A 14,074-nucleotide genomic window follows, 5' to 3' on the forward strand; every position below is an offset into this window, starting at 1 on the left:
GGGGGGGGAGGGGGGAAGGCATGGCCAGGGTCCTGCGCACAGACACTCTCGGGAGCTTTATTCCTGCTTTTCGCTTCAAATTCAACAAGAATTTATACGTAAAAAAGGGCCCAAGCGCCATGTCCCACCGGCTGATGGGAACACAGGAAACCCCCCCCCAAATGAGACCACCCCCTCCCCCCAAAAGGACAGCAGGTACCAGCAGAAGCTCCTGGGAGCTAGTAGGGGCCAGATCACACCCCTCCCCCCACCACTGTCCACATCTCCGGTGGAAAGGGTTTGGCTTAACCCCTTAAAACCAGTGGGTGGAGGGCTCTGCCCTCGCGAATGGCGCGAGTTGAGGCTACAGGCTGGAGGAGGAGGGAGGAGCTGGCTGGTCAGGCCCAGCCCCTGCCCCTGCCACTCTTCCTGGGAGTCAGGAGTGTCCCGTGCGTGGATTTGATGGGGACCAGGAGCCAGGTACAGCCCCACCCCGCAGGGTACAGCCAGTCTCGTTTGGTCCCAGGTGTTCTCCTGGCAAGCACTGCCCTCGCTGGGGCACCAGGACCCAGCCTGAGAGGCCTGGCTCCGGATCAAGCTCAGGCCTGGGAACACAAGAACAGAGTTGCTGCCCCAAACGGGGGCTCTTCCTCCATCAGTCCCGCCTCAACCGAGGGGCTGGGGGCAGCAGACGACCTGCAGAGCTCCCCGCTGAAGGGGGAGGCTGGTTACAAAGGCCAGGCAGCCCCTGGCTGGTGGTAGACGGCAACTAGGCAGCCAGGCCCCAGCTGTCGAAGCCCTGCGGCTCCCTGGGACTCACGCAAAGATGGTCTCCTCCCGTCTCTTCTTGGTGAGGATGGTGCCTGGCTTGTGCTGGGCATCGGGGTGGTTAGCCAGCTCTGGGGGACACGACGACACCGGGCTCTCCAGGATGGCTTGCTTCAGGTCGTAGAAGACTGTGGAGTCCTCCTTGGTCAGGAAGGTGATGGCCACTCCGCTCTTGCCGGCTCGGCCCGTGCGGCCAATCCGGTGGATGTAATCTGCAGAGAAGCACCGCGGTCACTGAAATGCGGCCACCTCTGGGGTGGGCCATGGCAGCTGCACAGCAGCAGCTTAGCCAACTGGTGGAATTCAGGCAGGATGTCAGGACTGAGCAATTGCCCTGGGATCTTTAACGACCCCCTGGTTTGTCGCCTCTGAAAGCTGGGGCATGCAGCAGCAGGGCGCCCCTACCATGGGGCAGGGGCAGCCCTGAGCCCCCCACCCTGCAGCTTCCCGTCTTTTCCCTGGTCGTTGCCCATCGAAGTGCTGAGCCAGGCCGACCGCGCTTAGCTGTGGGGCGAGGGGTCTGCGCAGTGGGACCGGGGAAGCCTCTCTCGAGGCCAGCCCTGCTCCCACGGCCGGGACTCACCTTCGATGTTCTTGGCCATGTCGTAGTTCACCACCATGGAGACGTCCTGGATGTCGATACCACGCCCAGCCACATCCGTGGCTACCAGAATGTCCTTGGCACCGGCCTTCAGGTTGGAGAGGGCGAATTCTCGCTGCTCCTGGCCTTTGCCGCCGTGCAGGGTGCAGGCATTGTACTGCGGGGGGGAGAGGGGAGACCGTAGTGCAGGGCTAGGGCGGCACGGGGCCAGCGGGAGGGAGGTGAGGGCCTGGGAGATGGGGTGGATCACACGGTTCCTGTCAGGGTGCACCCAACAGCCCCTGGGCTTGGAGCCTGCCAGCTGATGGCTTGTCTGCAGGGCAGTGGGGGAAGGGGCTGGATGCAGAATCGGGCAGTACTAAGGAATGGGCGCCCTTCCCCCCGCAGCTCCCCCAGAGGCCCCAGGCTGGCGAGGCAGACCCTGGCACATGGGGCTCTGCAGAGGGAGGCGGGAGGCGCCCCACAGGCTGGGTGTGACTCTGGCAGTATCCTCCCACAGGGTGGCAGTAACTCTCAGCGAGTTCAAGCGACCAGGCCAAGCCGCCAGCAGCAGGAACCCCTGAGCCCTAGAGGACTGGTCAGGCCCAGTTCTGACCCAGACCCAACGTCACCTGGGTCGACCCGACCCCTCCCCTCTGAACCCGAGTCACTGCCGCCGCCTCCTGCCCACGGGTTGGCACAGCGGCAGCAGCTGCGTACCCAGCCCCTGCCATCCGCTGCCCCGTGGTGCTGTGTACGCGCACGCCAGGGCGCACGCAAGCCAGCCCGCGGGCAGCAGGAGACCCCGCTGACCTGAGGGGTCTGGCTGTTTTCCCACCGGACTCGAACGCTGCTCAGCGCACCCGACCCACGGAGCAGCACTGGGCTCCGCCAGACGGGCAGGGGCTGGGACTACCGGCTCCAGGGGAACGGGGGCCCCTAGAGCTGCTCAGCTCTGCCCTGGCCCCGCAGGGTGGACATGGACACTCCTCAGGGGCTGGCACGTACCCCCATCTTCTCCAGGGACTTAGCCAGCACATCGCAGCCCTTCTTTTGGTTGACGAAGATGATGATGGGCGGGTCGAAGCCCTGCTCCAGTATGGCCAGCAGCTTCTTCCTGTTGGGGGGGGGGCGGAGAGGGGTGTGTCAGCAAGCAGGACAACTCAGGCCCCCACAAGCCTCACCAGGCTGCCCTCCAAAGTGCCGCCCATTCCCTCACCGTGCTCCAGGACAGCCCCTGCCAGAGCCACCCCGCGTTGCCCCCACCTGCAGCCCAGCTCCAGCGAGAGCCCCCCCAGCAGCGGCCCCTGCCGGCCCACCCTCATACCTCTTCTCCCCCTCGGACATGAGGAAGACCTTCTGTTCCACACGCTCGTGGGGCTTGCCGGCCGAGCCGATGTAGACCACAGCAGGGCGGCGCAGGTAGCTACGGGCCAGGCGCTCCACCGCCGGGGGCATGGTGGCCGTGAACATCACAGTCTGCAAGAGAGGTCCCGTGAGTGCAGCAGCTCCCAGGGGCTCCCCTGCTGCCCCTCCCTCCAGCCCGGTCCTGGGCAGCGAGGGGGTACGGGACCCAGCGAGGCAGGCCCAGGACACACTGGGACCCAGGGGAGAAAGGGCTGAATTGCTCCTCGACCGGCCTGTCTGTGCTCACCCAGCATCCACTTGGGGGTCCAGGACCTCGCCCCCCAACCAAGCTCCCAGCCCCATGTCTGCCCCCTCCCCTTGGCCCCAGCCTCCCTGGGGGTTGTGCTTGGCCGCAGTGTCTCCACGGGCCCTGGCCCTCTCTCTGCTGACCTGTCTGTACTTGTGCTTGCCCGACTCGAAGTTGGCCAGCATCTTCTCCGGGTCCTCGGCCTCGTCGGTGTCGGGCTTCTGGTTGGTGACGGGCATGTGCTCCAAGATCTTCTGCACGTCGGGCTCGAAGCCCATGTCGATCATCCTGTCCGCCTCGTCCAGCACCACGTAGGTGCAGCGGCTCAGCACCAGGTAGCGGTTCTCCAGCACATCAATGAGCCGCCCGGGCGTGGCGATGACAATCTGCAGGGGGTGGCAGGAGGGTCAGAGACTGCAAAGCCCAGCCCCTCACCCCCGCAGCTTCGGCACTCACCTCGCAGCCCATGCGCAGCCGGAAGCCCTGGTCCTCCCGGGAGATGCCCCCGATTACAGCCACTGTGCGGATACCCAGGGGCTTCCCAAACTTGATGGTCTCCTCCTCGATCTGCTGGGCCAGCTCACGGGTTGGGGCCAGGATGATGGCGTAGGGGCCCTGGTCTGACTCCTCGATCCTGCAGGCGACGGAGCATATGTGGGACCATTTCCCCCATGAGCCAACCTTTCCCACACCCTGGGAAGCCCCTCGTCCCCCAGGCCTCCGGCGTACCAGGGCCAGCCACCCGCCCTCTGCTCGAGGAAGGCAGAGCAGCCAGTCGGCCTCACCTGTCGATCTTGGGCAGCGTCGTGATCCACACCAGCAGTGGGATCAGGAAGGCGGCCGTCTTGCCGCTGCCGGTCTCAGCCACGCCGATGATGTCGCGGTTCTGCAGGCCAATGGGGATGGCCTGGCGCTGGATGGGGGTGGGCTCCTGGATGGATGGAGAACAGAGACGCTTAGGAAGGAGAAGAACCCCTGTGACCAAGTCTGGCCTCACCAAGGAGAGATCAGGGGGCTGGGAACTGAATCCAGGAGTCCTGGCTCCCTGTTCGCACTCCCCACCCCCGCCAGAGACAAGAGTCCTAGGTCCGGACCCAGCTCCCACCATGAGAGCCTAGTTCGGATCTGGATTCCCACCCGCAAAGGGCAAGTCACCCCTTGTCCCAGGAGACTGCGGGGCAGGTCCCAGTTCTCACCTTGTAGCCACACTTGTCTATCACCTCCAGGATGTGGGGGGGCAGGGAGGAGTCCTTCCAGGAGCGGATGGGGTTGGGGATCTTGCCCCCCTTGGTGGTGATGCTGTAATCCTCGCGGAAGATACGCCAGTCCCTGTCCGTCATCTCGTCCAGCTTCTTCTGGGACCAGTGCCGATCGTCCCAGCGCTGCTTGGCCTCCTTCTTCCGCAGCTTGCGCAGCCGGGCCCTGGCACCAGGGAGGGGAACAGCTCAGGTCTCACTCACTCTGCCAACCAGCCCAGAGACTACACGTCCCAGGATGCACTGGGCCACCCTAAGACCCACAGAGGCTCCACATCCCAGCATCCCGAGCCTTCCCTGCACAACCCTAACCCAGCCCAGGATCCCCAGAGAAGGGGTAACCCAGCCCCGGCCGTGCCTGCTGACCATTCCATCCTGGCCCCCGAGCCCGACCCCACAGCGGGTCACTCACTCCTCCTGCTCCTTCTCCTCCAGCGTCCGCCTCTTCTCCATCAGGTCCCCGTAGAAGCGCGACTGCTCCCGCTTCTGCTGCTTCAGGTCGATGCCGGCGATGAAGCCCCTGCCGAGCAGCTGTACCTGGTGTCGCTCCTTGTACCTGTGGGAGAAGACAGAGCCTGCTGGCACGCAACCCCCTGGCAGATCTCAGCACAGCGTGCCCCCCGGCAGACGGGGGCGCCACTCAGAGCAGGCTTAGGGGCCAGGTTTGATCTCCGTTACCCCAGTGCAGCTGGCCAACCTACTATTTCACACCCCTCAGGGGCAGGGAGTTCCCCCTCTCTGGGACTGCTGCGTCCTGACCCCCACTCCCCCATGCCCTGCGCTAACCACTAGCCTGACTCCTCTCCTGGACCCAAGAGTTCTGACCCCCCCCAGCTCCAACCACTAGATCCCACTCCCCTCCCAGAATGGACGAAAGAACCCAGGAGTCCTGGCTCTCCGTCTTCCCTGCTCTACTAAACTAGCCCCAGGTCCCAGCACTGCTAGATGATTTCCCCTCACCCCTGTATGGACAGCCTCTGTGTGCTTCCATCGCCCCAACACTGCCCCGTGCCTGCCCCCTACAGACCCCAGTCTGTGGGGGGGCTGCACTCCAGCAGGGACTGTCCGGTCTGCCCCGCCCTACTCACAGTGGGTTGTAGTCGATAGACGTGTCCTCCGATGCGTCCCACTCAAAGACGAACTTTCGGTCGTTCAAGTGCCGGGTGCGTCTGCGCTTCTTGATCCCGCCCAGGTACCGCTCCTGTGTGGGGAGCCCAGCCGTCAGCCGTCAGCCTCCAGCCCCACCAGCCCTACCCCAGAAGAGACGCTCTGTCTCACTGAACCCATGGAAAATGAGACCTGGAAAAGGGGAGGGACTCATCTGAGGTCACAGAGCGAATCCAGCGGGAAGGGAACCCAGGAGTCCTGAATCCCAGCCTCAGGGCCAGGATAGAACCCAGGAGTGCTGTTCCCCCAGCTGCAGACCCCTCTTCCTGGGCACTTCCTTTGCCATGGAGGGGGGGCGGGGGCAGCCCTGGGTACGGCGGGTACCTTGATAGCATGCAGCTCCTTGCTCTTGTCCTTCTCCTCGCGGATTTTCTGTCTCCCCTCCTCATCCTCATTGCCGTTGGTCTCCCGTTCCATGCGTTCCCGACGCTCCCTGCGCTCGCGCTCCTGGGGGTCCTCTGCGGGGGGAGCAGACACAGGACATCACACACCCGGGGGGGGGGGGGGAGGGCGTTCCTTCCCAGCCTCACTCCCTTCACCCCAGCACCGGCCAGGGCTGGCTGGCCCCGGGTGTCCTCCCCTGCAGCACAGCCGCTCAGAGCGCGTTGGAGGAGAGGGGTACATACCCATCATCTTCCTCCCTAGATCCTGAAACTGCTTCCTCTTCTTCCTCTCATCCTCCAGCAGCCTCTGCCGCTCCTCCACCTCCTGCTGACGCCGCTTCAGTGCCTCGGCCTCCCGCTCCGCCTTGGACAGGAACTTGGGCTGGAGGGCAGAAGGGGCAGTGAGCATGGCCCCGGGGCTGTCCCCAGAGCCAGGGCAGCGCAGGGCAGCACCCATGCAGCCTGCCCTGGAAGGGGGGCTTGGACCCTTTGGCCCACTCTGGTGAGGCTGCCAGCCCGGGAGCATCACAGCCAGCTTTGGGGGGGGGCAATAGACCCACCAGGAATCAGGCGGAGAACCATCCGCTTGGTGCCCCAACCGCCTCCAGACCCAAAGGGGAAAGGGGCCATGTCTGCCCTGCCACAGCAGTGGGGGAGGAGGAGATGCCCCTACAATGGGGGTGGGGAGGACATATTCTCACCTTGGCCTCGGCCTCCTCTTCAGCTTTCTTCTTGGCCAGCAGCTCCTCCAGAGACAGAGGCTGGGCCTGGAAACACAGGGAATTAACATCCCCAGAGCCAACCCTCGTCCTCAGCCAGGATCGCTGGCACACCCTTCAGCCCAGCTGCCGCAAGCTGTGTGGGGAGGGGGGGCAGCAAGCGACCCCCCCCCGGAGGGTCGAAGTGCTTGGGGGTTCCCTGCACCAGCCTGGAATGCACCATGGACACCAGGAGACTGAGCCAGACACGAGGCTGCAATGGGATGGGGACGGGGACTCAAGTCTGTGGCTGCATGTGCAGGGAATGCACCTCCTGACTCACAGAGGGGCGGCCCCTCCCTAGGGGGCTCGGGGAGACCTGCCTGGGATCCACACTCAGCCCTGAGCTCCCAAGGAAGGCCCAGAGACGAGCAGCAGAAACGCTTGGGGGACAGGGACGGAATAGTCAGGCTCGAGGGAGGGCCCCAACTGCTACCGTGGGAGTGGGCGGGGGGGCCTGGACCTGAGGAAGAAACCTGGAGGGCGCACAGAGGGAGAGCGCAGAGGCTGAACATCAGGACCAACGAGACGCAGGAGCGAGGGCCGCCTGCCCACTGCACACTACAAGGAGCCAGCCCAGGCAGATACCCCCCACTACCACCCAGCACAGCTCCCATGGCCTCTCAGCCCTTTGGTGCCTTCCCACCCCCACTCCCACCTTCTCCTTCTTCAGCGCCGCATCCTCCTCCTCCTCCCCCCTCCGCGAGTCTCGCTCCCTCCGCGATTTGGAGTCTTTGCCTCGGCTCGGGGACAAGCTTCTGAGTGAGAGAAAAAACGGACATGAGACACACTCCCAGCTCCACCCCCGGCTTGACACCTCCAATGCCCCCCATCCGCCCCACGGCTCCCACTTACTCCAAAACCAACCAGCTTCCTCCTGGGAGGAGGGATAGCTCAGGGGTTTGAGCATTGGCCTGCTAAACTGCCCCTCCTTGAGGGGGCCACTTCGGGATCTTGGGCAAAAATCAGTACTTGGTTCTGCTAGTGAAGGCAGGGGGCTGGACTCGATGACCTTTCGGGGTCCCTTCCAGTTCTAGGAGATAGGTATACCTCCAATTATTATATTATTATTATTAGGGCCGCTCGGGCTGGGCTCCGTCCAGCTCCAGCCTTTGAGAGCAGCCCCTGCCAGGCAAAGCAGGAAGTGGGGCTGCTGGCTCAGTAGGGGACCTCGATCAGCACCCCGCCTTGGGGGCAGGAGGCGTCATGCTGCTGGAGCCGCCATCTCCTGGAGAAGTGACACCAGAGCCCTTTGTTACGGGCTCCACAGCGTGACGGCAAGAACCCCAACATCTCCCCATAACCCAGCGCATGGAAGGACATTCTGCTGCCCCACAGGGTCAGTCGGCCTCTGCTCATGTCCAGTTTTAACTTGACAACCAGGGATGCCTGAGCAGTGCTGCGCCCCAGAGGTGGCTGCACTCCCAGGACAGGTGGGGGGCGTGAGGGTTTACCTGGAGCGTTTCCTGTCCTTGTCCCGCCGGTGTCCATCTTTCTCCCGCTCGCGATCCTTCTTATTCCGCTCGCGCTCACGCTCTTTGTGTCTCCGCTCCCTGAGAGGGCAGAGCCCCAGGGAACCAGTTACAACCCAGCCTCACTCCACGAGTAGCCTCCCAAGCCCCCTCCAAGCCCCAGGCCCAGCCCCAAACCTGGCACGTTCCCCCCGCCCGGCCCAGGGGTTGTCACCTCTCTGCTGACTTGGACCTGGAGCGGGATCTGGACCGGCTGCCCCGCCTCCTCTCCCGGGACCGGTGCCGCTTCCTCTCCTTGGACGGGGAGCTCTTCCTGTCGCGATCCCTGTCCGGGGAGCGCGAGCGTTTCCTCTCCTCCTTGGGGGGCGACAGGTCCCGCTCCTTCTTGTCGGGCACTTCCCCAGCCATCTGAGGGGCAGAAAGAACCGTTAGCAGTGGGGGGACCAGCCCTTCCCTGGGCTCCTCAGGCCTGGCACTGCCCCCCCCTGCAAGACTTACACAGGGCACAACATGGGGGGCTGGCCCAGGGTGGGGGGCTGGCCGGCTCAGGGGGCCTGGGAGTGGGGCCCGGAGTCTTTCCCTGCTATGGCCTGGGGAGAGCCATGGGGGTCTGGGTGGTTCACAGTTAATTTGGGGTTAACGGTAAACCCATTCCCCCCCCCCCCCCCCCCCCCGGGGAGAGAACCCAGGAGTCCGGGCTCCCCTCCACCCCCCCGGCCCCGAGGAGAGAACCCAGGAGTCCGGGCTCCCCTCCATCCCCCTGCCCCGAGGAGAGAACCCAGGAGTCCGGGCTCCCCTCCACCCCCCCCCCCCCGCCCCGGGGAGAGAACCCAGGAGTCCGGGCTCCCCTCCACCCCCCGGGAGAGAACCCAGGAGTCCGGGCTCCCCTCCACCCCCCGGCCCCGGGGAGAGAACCCAGGAGTCCGGGCTCCCCTCCACCCCCCGGCCCCGGGGAGAGAACCCAGGAGTCCGGGCTCCCCTCCAACCCCCGCCCCGGGGAGAGAACCCAGGAGTCCGGGCTCCCCTCCACCCCCCCGGCCCCGGGGAGAGAACCCAGGAGTCCGGGCTCCCCCGGGGAGAGAACCCAGGAGTCCGGGCTCCCCTCCACCCCCCCGGCCCCGGGGAGAGAACCCAGGAGTACGGGCTCCCCTCCACCCCCCCGGCCCCGGGAAGAGAACACAGGAGTCCGGGCTCCCCTCCACCCCCCCGCCCCGGGGAGAGAACCCAGGAGTCCGGGCTCTCCAACCCCCGTGCCCTGGGGAGAGAGCCCAGGAGTCCGGGCTCTCCAACCCCCCCGGCCCCGGGGAGAGAACCCAGGAGTCCGGGCTCTCCAACCCCCCCGGCCCCGGGGAGAGAACCCAGGAGTCCGGGCTCCCCTCCACCCCCCCGCCCCGGGGAGAGAACCCAGGAGTCCGGGCTCCCCTCCACCCCCCCGGCCCCGGGGAGAGAACCCAGGAGTCCGGGCTCCCCTCCACCCCCGCGCCCCGGGGAGAGAACCCAGGAGTCCGGGCTCCCCTCCACCCCCGCGCCCCGGGGAGAGAACCCAGGAGTCCGGGCTCTCCAACCCCCGCGCCCCGGGGAGAGAACCCAGGAGTCCGGGCTCCCCCGGGGAGAGAACCCAGGAGTCCGGGCTCCCCTCCACCCCCCCGGCCCCGGGGAGAGAACCCAGGAGTCCGGGCTCCCCTCCACCCCCGCGCCCCGGGGAGAGAACCCAGGAGTCCGGGCTCCCCTCCACCCCCCCGGCCCCGGGGAGAGAACCCAGGAGTCCGGGCTCCCCTCCACCCCCCCGGCCCCGGGGAGAGAACCCAGGAGTCCGGGCTCCCCTCCACCCCCCCGGCCCCGGGGAGAGAACCCAGGAGTCCGGGCTCCCCTCCACCCCCCCGGCCCCGGGGAGAGAACCCAGGAGTCCGGGCTCCCCTCCACCCCCCCGGCCCCGGGGAGAGAACCCAGGAGTCCGGGCTCCCCTCCACCCCCCCGCCCCGGGGAGAGAACCCAGGAGTCCGGGCTCCCCTCCACCCCCCCGGCCCCGGGGAGAGAACCCAGGAGTCCGGGCTCCCCTCCACCCCCGCGCCCCGGGGAGAGAACCCAGGAGTCCGGGCTCCCCTCCACCCCCCCGGCCCCGGGGAGAGAACCCAGGAGTCCGGGCTCCCCTCCACCCCCCCGGCCCCGGGGAGAGAACCCAGGAGTCCGGGCTCCCCTCCACCCCCCCGGCCCCGGGGAGAGAACCCAGGAGTCCGGGCTCCCCTCCACCCCCGCGCCCCGGGGAGAGAACCCAGGAGTCCGGGCTCCCCTCCACCCCCCCGGCCCCGGGGAGAGAACCCAGGAGTCCGGGCTCCCCTCCACCCCCCCGGCCCCGGGGAGAGAACCCAGGAGTCCGGGCTCCCCTCCACCCCCCCGGCCCCGGGGAGAGAACCCAGGAGTCCGGGCTCCCCCGGGGAGAGAACCCAGGAGTCCGGGCTCCCCTCCACCCCCCCGGCCCCGGGGAGAGAACCCAGGAGTCCGGGCTCCCCTCCACCCCCCCGGCCCCGGGGAGAGAACCCAGGAGTCCGGGCTCCCCTCCACCCCCGCGCCCCGGGGAGAGAACCCAGGAGTCCGGGCTCCCCTCCACCCCCGCCCCGGGGAGAGAACCCAGGAGTCCGGGCTCCCCTCCACCCCCCCGGCCCCGGGGAGAGAACCCAGGAGTCCGGGCTCCCCTCCACCCCCCCGGCCCCGGGGAGAGAACCCAGGAGTCCGGGCTCCCCTCCACCCCCCCGGCCCCGGGGAGAGAACCCAGGAGTCCGGGCTCCCCTCCACCCCCGCCCCGGGGAGAGAACCCAGGAGTCCGGGCTCCCCTCCACCCCCGCCCCGGGGAGAGAACCCAGGAGTCCGGGCTCCCCAACCCCCCTTCACCTCCCCGGCTCCTACTAGGCCTCACAGCCCCTGCGCAGCAGCCGCCATCTTAGCGCCTCACGCCGGGCCCCGCGCCGAGCAGCGAACGATGCCGCGCGGCATGCCGGGAAAGCGAGTCCGGCCCGGCCCGGCTGGCCGGAAGGCCGCGGTTCCATGCCGCAACTACAGCTCCCAGCAGGCACCGCGCGGCCCGCCATTGGAATGCTGGGAAATGTAGTTCCCGCCCCTCAGCCAGGGCCTGAGTCCGAGACAGCGCCTCCTGCTGCCCCCCCATCCCACTACTGCCCCCAGCCTGCCCTCGTGCTCCCGCCCCCATTGCTGCCCCCCATGACTGCCCCCAGCCTGCCCTGGTGCCCCACCCCACTGCTACCCCCCATCCCACTACTGCCCCCAGCCTGCCCTGGAGCCCCACCCCACTGCTACCCCCCATCCCACTACTGCCCCCAGCCTGCCCTCGTGCTCCCGCCCCCATTGCTGCCCCCCATGACTGCCCCCAGCCTGCCCTGGTGCCCCACCCCACTGCTACCCCCCATCCCACTACTGCCCCCAGCCTGCCCTGGAGCCCCACCCCACTGCTACCCCCCATCCCACTACTGCCCCCAGCCTGCCCTCGTGCTCCCGCCCCCATTGCTGCCCCCCATGACTGCCCCCAGCCTGCCCTGGAGCCCCACCCCACTGCTACCCCCCATCCCACTACTGACCCCAGCCTGCCCTCGTGCCCCACCCCACTGCTACCCCCCATCCCACTTCTGACCCCAGCCTGCCCTCGTGCTCCCGCCCCCATTGCTGCCCCCCATGACTGCCCCCAGCCTGCCCTGGTGCCCCACCCCACTGCTACCCCCATCCCACTACTGCCCCCAGCCTGCCCTGGAGCCCCACCCCACTGCTACCCCCCATCCCACTACTGACCCCAGCCTGCCCTGGTGCTGCCGCCCCCATTGCTGCCCCCCATCCCACTACTGCCCCCAGCCTGCCCTCGTGCTCCCGCCCCCATTGCTGCCCCCCATGACTGCCCCCAGCCTGCGCTGGTGCCCCACCCCACTGCTACCCCCCATCCCACTACTGCCCCCAGCCTGCCCTCGTGCTCCCGCCCCCATTGCTGCCCCCCATGACTGCCCCCAGCCTGCCCTGGTGCCCCACCCCACTGCTACCCCCCATCCCACTACTGACCCCAGCCTGCCCTGGTGCTGCCGCCCCCATTGCTGCCCCCCATCCCACTACTGCCCCCGGCCTGCCCTCGTGCTCCCGCCCCCATTGCTGCCCCCCATGACTGCCCCCAGCCTGCGCTGGTGCCCCACCCCACTGCTACCCCCCATCCCACTACTGCCCCCAGCCTGCCCTCGTGCTCCCGCCCCCATTGCTGCCCCCCATGACTGCCCCCAGCCTGCCCTGGTGCCCCACCCCACTGCTACCCCCCATCCCACTACTGCCCCCAGCCTGCCCTGGAGCCCCACCCCACTGCTACCCCCCATCCCACTACTGACCCCAGCCTGCCCTCGTGCTCCCGCCCCCATTGCTGCCCCCCATGACTGCCCCCAGCCTGCCCTGGTGCCCCACCCCACTGCTACCCCCATCCCACTACTGCCCCCAGCCTGCCCTGGAGCCCCACCCCACTGCTACCCCCCATCCCACTACTGACCCCAGCCTGCCCTGGTGCTGCCGCCCCCATTGCTGCCCCCCATCCCACTACTGCCCCCAGCCTGCCCTCGTGCTCCCGCCCCCATTGCTGCCCCCCATGACTGCCCCCAGCCTGCGCTGGTGCCCCACCCCACTGCTACCCCCCATCCCACTACTGCCCCCAGCCTGCCCTGGAGCCCCACCCCACTGCTACCCCCCATCCCACTACTGCCCCCAGCCTGCCCTGGTGCCCCACCCCACTGCTACCCCCATCCCACTACTGCCCCCAGCCTGCCCTGGAGCCCCACCCCACTGCTACGCCCCATCCCACTACTGCCCCCAGCCTGCCCTCGTGCTCCCGCCCCCATTGCTGCCCCCCATGACTGCCCCCAGCCTGCCCTGGTGCCCCACCCCACTGCTACCCCCATCCCACTACTGCCCCCAGCCTGCCCTGGAGCCCCACCCCACTGCTACCCCCCATCCCACTACTGACCCCAGCCTGCCCTGGTGCTGCCGCCCCCATTGCTGCCCCCCATGACTGCCCCCAGCCTGCCCTGGTGCCCCACCCCACTGCTACCCCCATCCCACTACTGCCCCCAGCCTGCCCTGGAGCCCCACCCCACTGCTACCCCCCATCCCACTACTGACCCCAGCCTGCCCTGGTGCTGCCGCCCCCATTGCTGCCCCCCATCCCACTACTGCCCCCAGCCTGCCCTCGTGCTCCCGCCCCCATTGCTGCCCCCCATGACTGCCCCCAGCCTGCCCTGGTGCCCCACCCCACTGCTACCCCCTATCCCACTACTGCCCCCAGCCTGCCCTGGAGCCCCACCCCACTGCTACCCCCCATCCCACTACTGACCCCAGCCTGCCCTGGTGCTGCTGCCCCCATTGCTGCCCCCCATGACTGCCCCCAGCCTGCCCTGGTGCCCCACCCCACTGCTACCCCCAATCCCACTACTACCCCCAGCCTGCCCTCGTGCTCCCGCCCCCATTGCTGCCCCCCATCCCACTACTGCCCCCAGCCTGCCCTCGTGCTCCCGCCCCCACTGCTGCCCCCCATCCCACTACTGCCCCCAGCCTGCCCTGGTGCTCCCGCCCCCATTGCTGCCCCCCATCCCACTACTGCCCCCAGCCTGCCCTCGTGCTCCCGCCCCCATTGCTGCCCCCCATGACTGCCCCCAGCCTGCCCTGGTGCCCCACCCCACTGCTACCCCCCATCCCACTACTGCCCCCAGCCTGCCCTGGAGCCCCACCCCACTGCTACCCCCCATCCCACTACTGCCCCCAGCCTGCCCTCGTGCTCCCGCTCCCATTGCTGCCCCCCATGACTGCCCCCAGCCTGCCCTGGTGCCCCACCCCACTGCTACCCCCCATCCCACTACTGCCCCCAGCCTGCCCTGGTGCTCCCACCCCCATTGCTGCCCCCCATCCCACTACTGCCCCCAGCCTGCCCTCGTGCTCCCGCCCCCATTGCTGCCCCCCATGACTGCC

General features: G+C 68.2%; 1 protein-coding gene across 1 annotated transcript; it reads right to left on the reverse strand.

Annotated features, from left to right (window-relative positions):
• Nucleotides 1-32: 32 nt before the first annotated feature.
• DDX23 (DEAD-box helicase 23) lies at nucleotides 33-11,053 on the reverse strand. Its single transcript, XM_054012355.1, has 17 exons — nucleotides 10,967-11,053; nucleotides 8,292-8,485; nucleotides 8,060-8,158; nucleotides 7,264-7,363; nucleotides 6,549-6,614; nucleotides 6,091-6,229; nucleotides 5,789-5,922; nucleotides 5,386-5,498; nucleotides 4,710-4,853; nucleotides 4,238-4,463; nucleotides 3,827-3,972; nucleotides 3,498-3,675; nucleotides 3,185-3,427; nucleotides 2,715-2,866; nucleotides 2,396-2,504; nucleotides 1,391-1,565; nucleotides 33-1,019 (listed from the first exon to the last, which is right to left on the reverse strand). Exons 2-17 carry the CDS (start codon nucleotides 8,483-8,485, stop codon nucleotides 796-798), a joined length of 2,442 nt encoding a protein of 813 aa, XP_053868330.1. The 5' UTR covers nucleotides 10,967-11,053; the 3' UTR covers nucleotides 33-795.
• Nucleotides 11,054-14,074: the final 3,021 nt, after the last annotated feature.

Source organism: Malaclemys terrapin, chromosome 23 (genome assembly GCF_027887155.1).
Source record: "Malaclemys terrapin pileata isolate rMalTer1 chromosome 23, rMalTer1.hap1, whole genome shotgun sequence".
In the NCBI taxonomy this organism is placed as follows: Eukaryota; Metazoa; Chordata; order Testudines; family Emydidae; genus Malaclemys; species Malaclemys terrapin.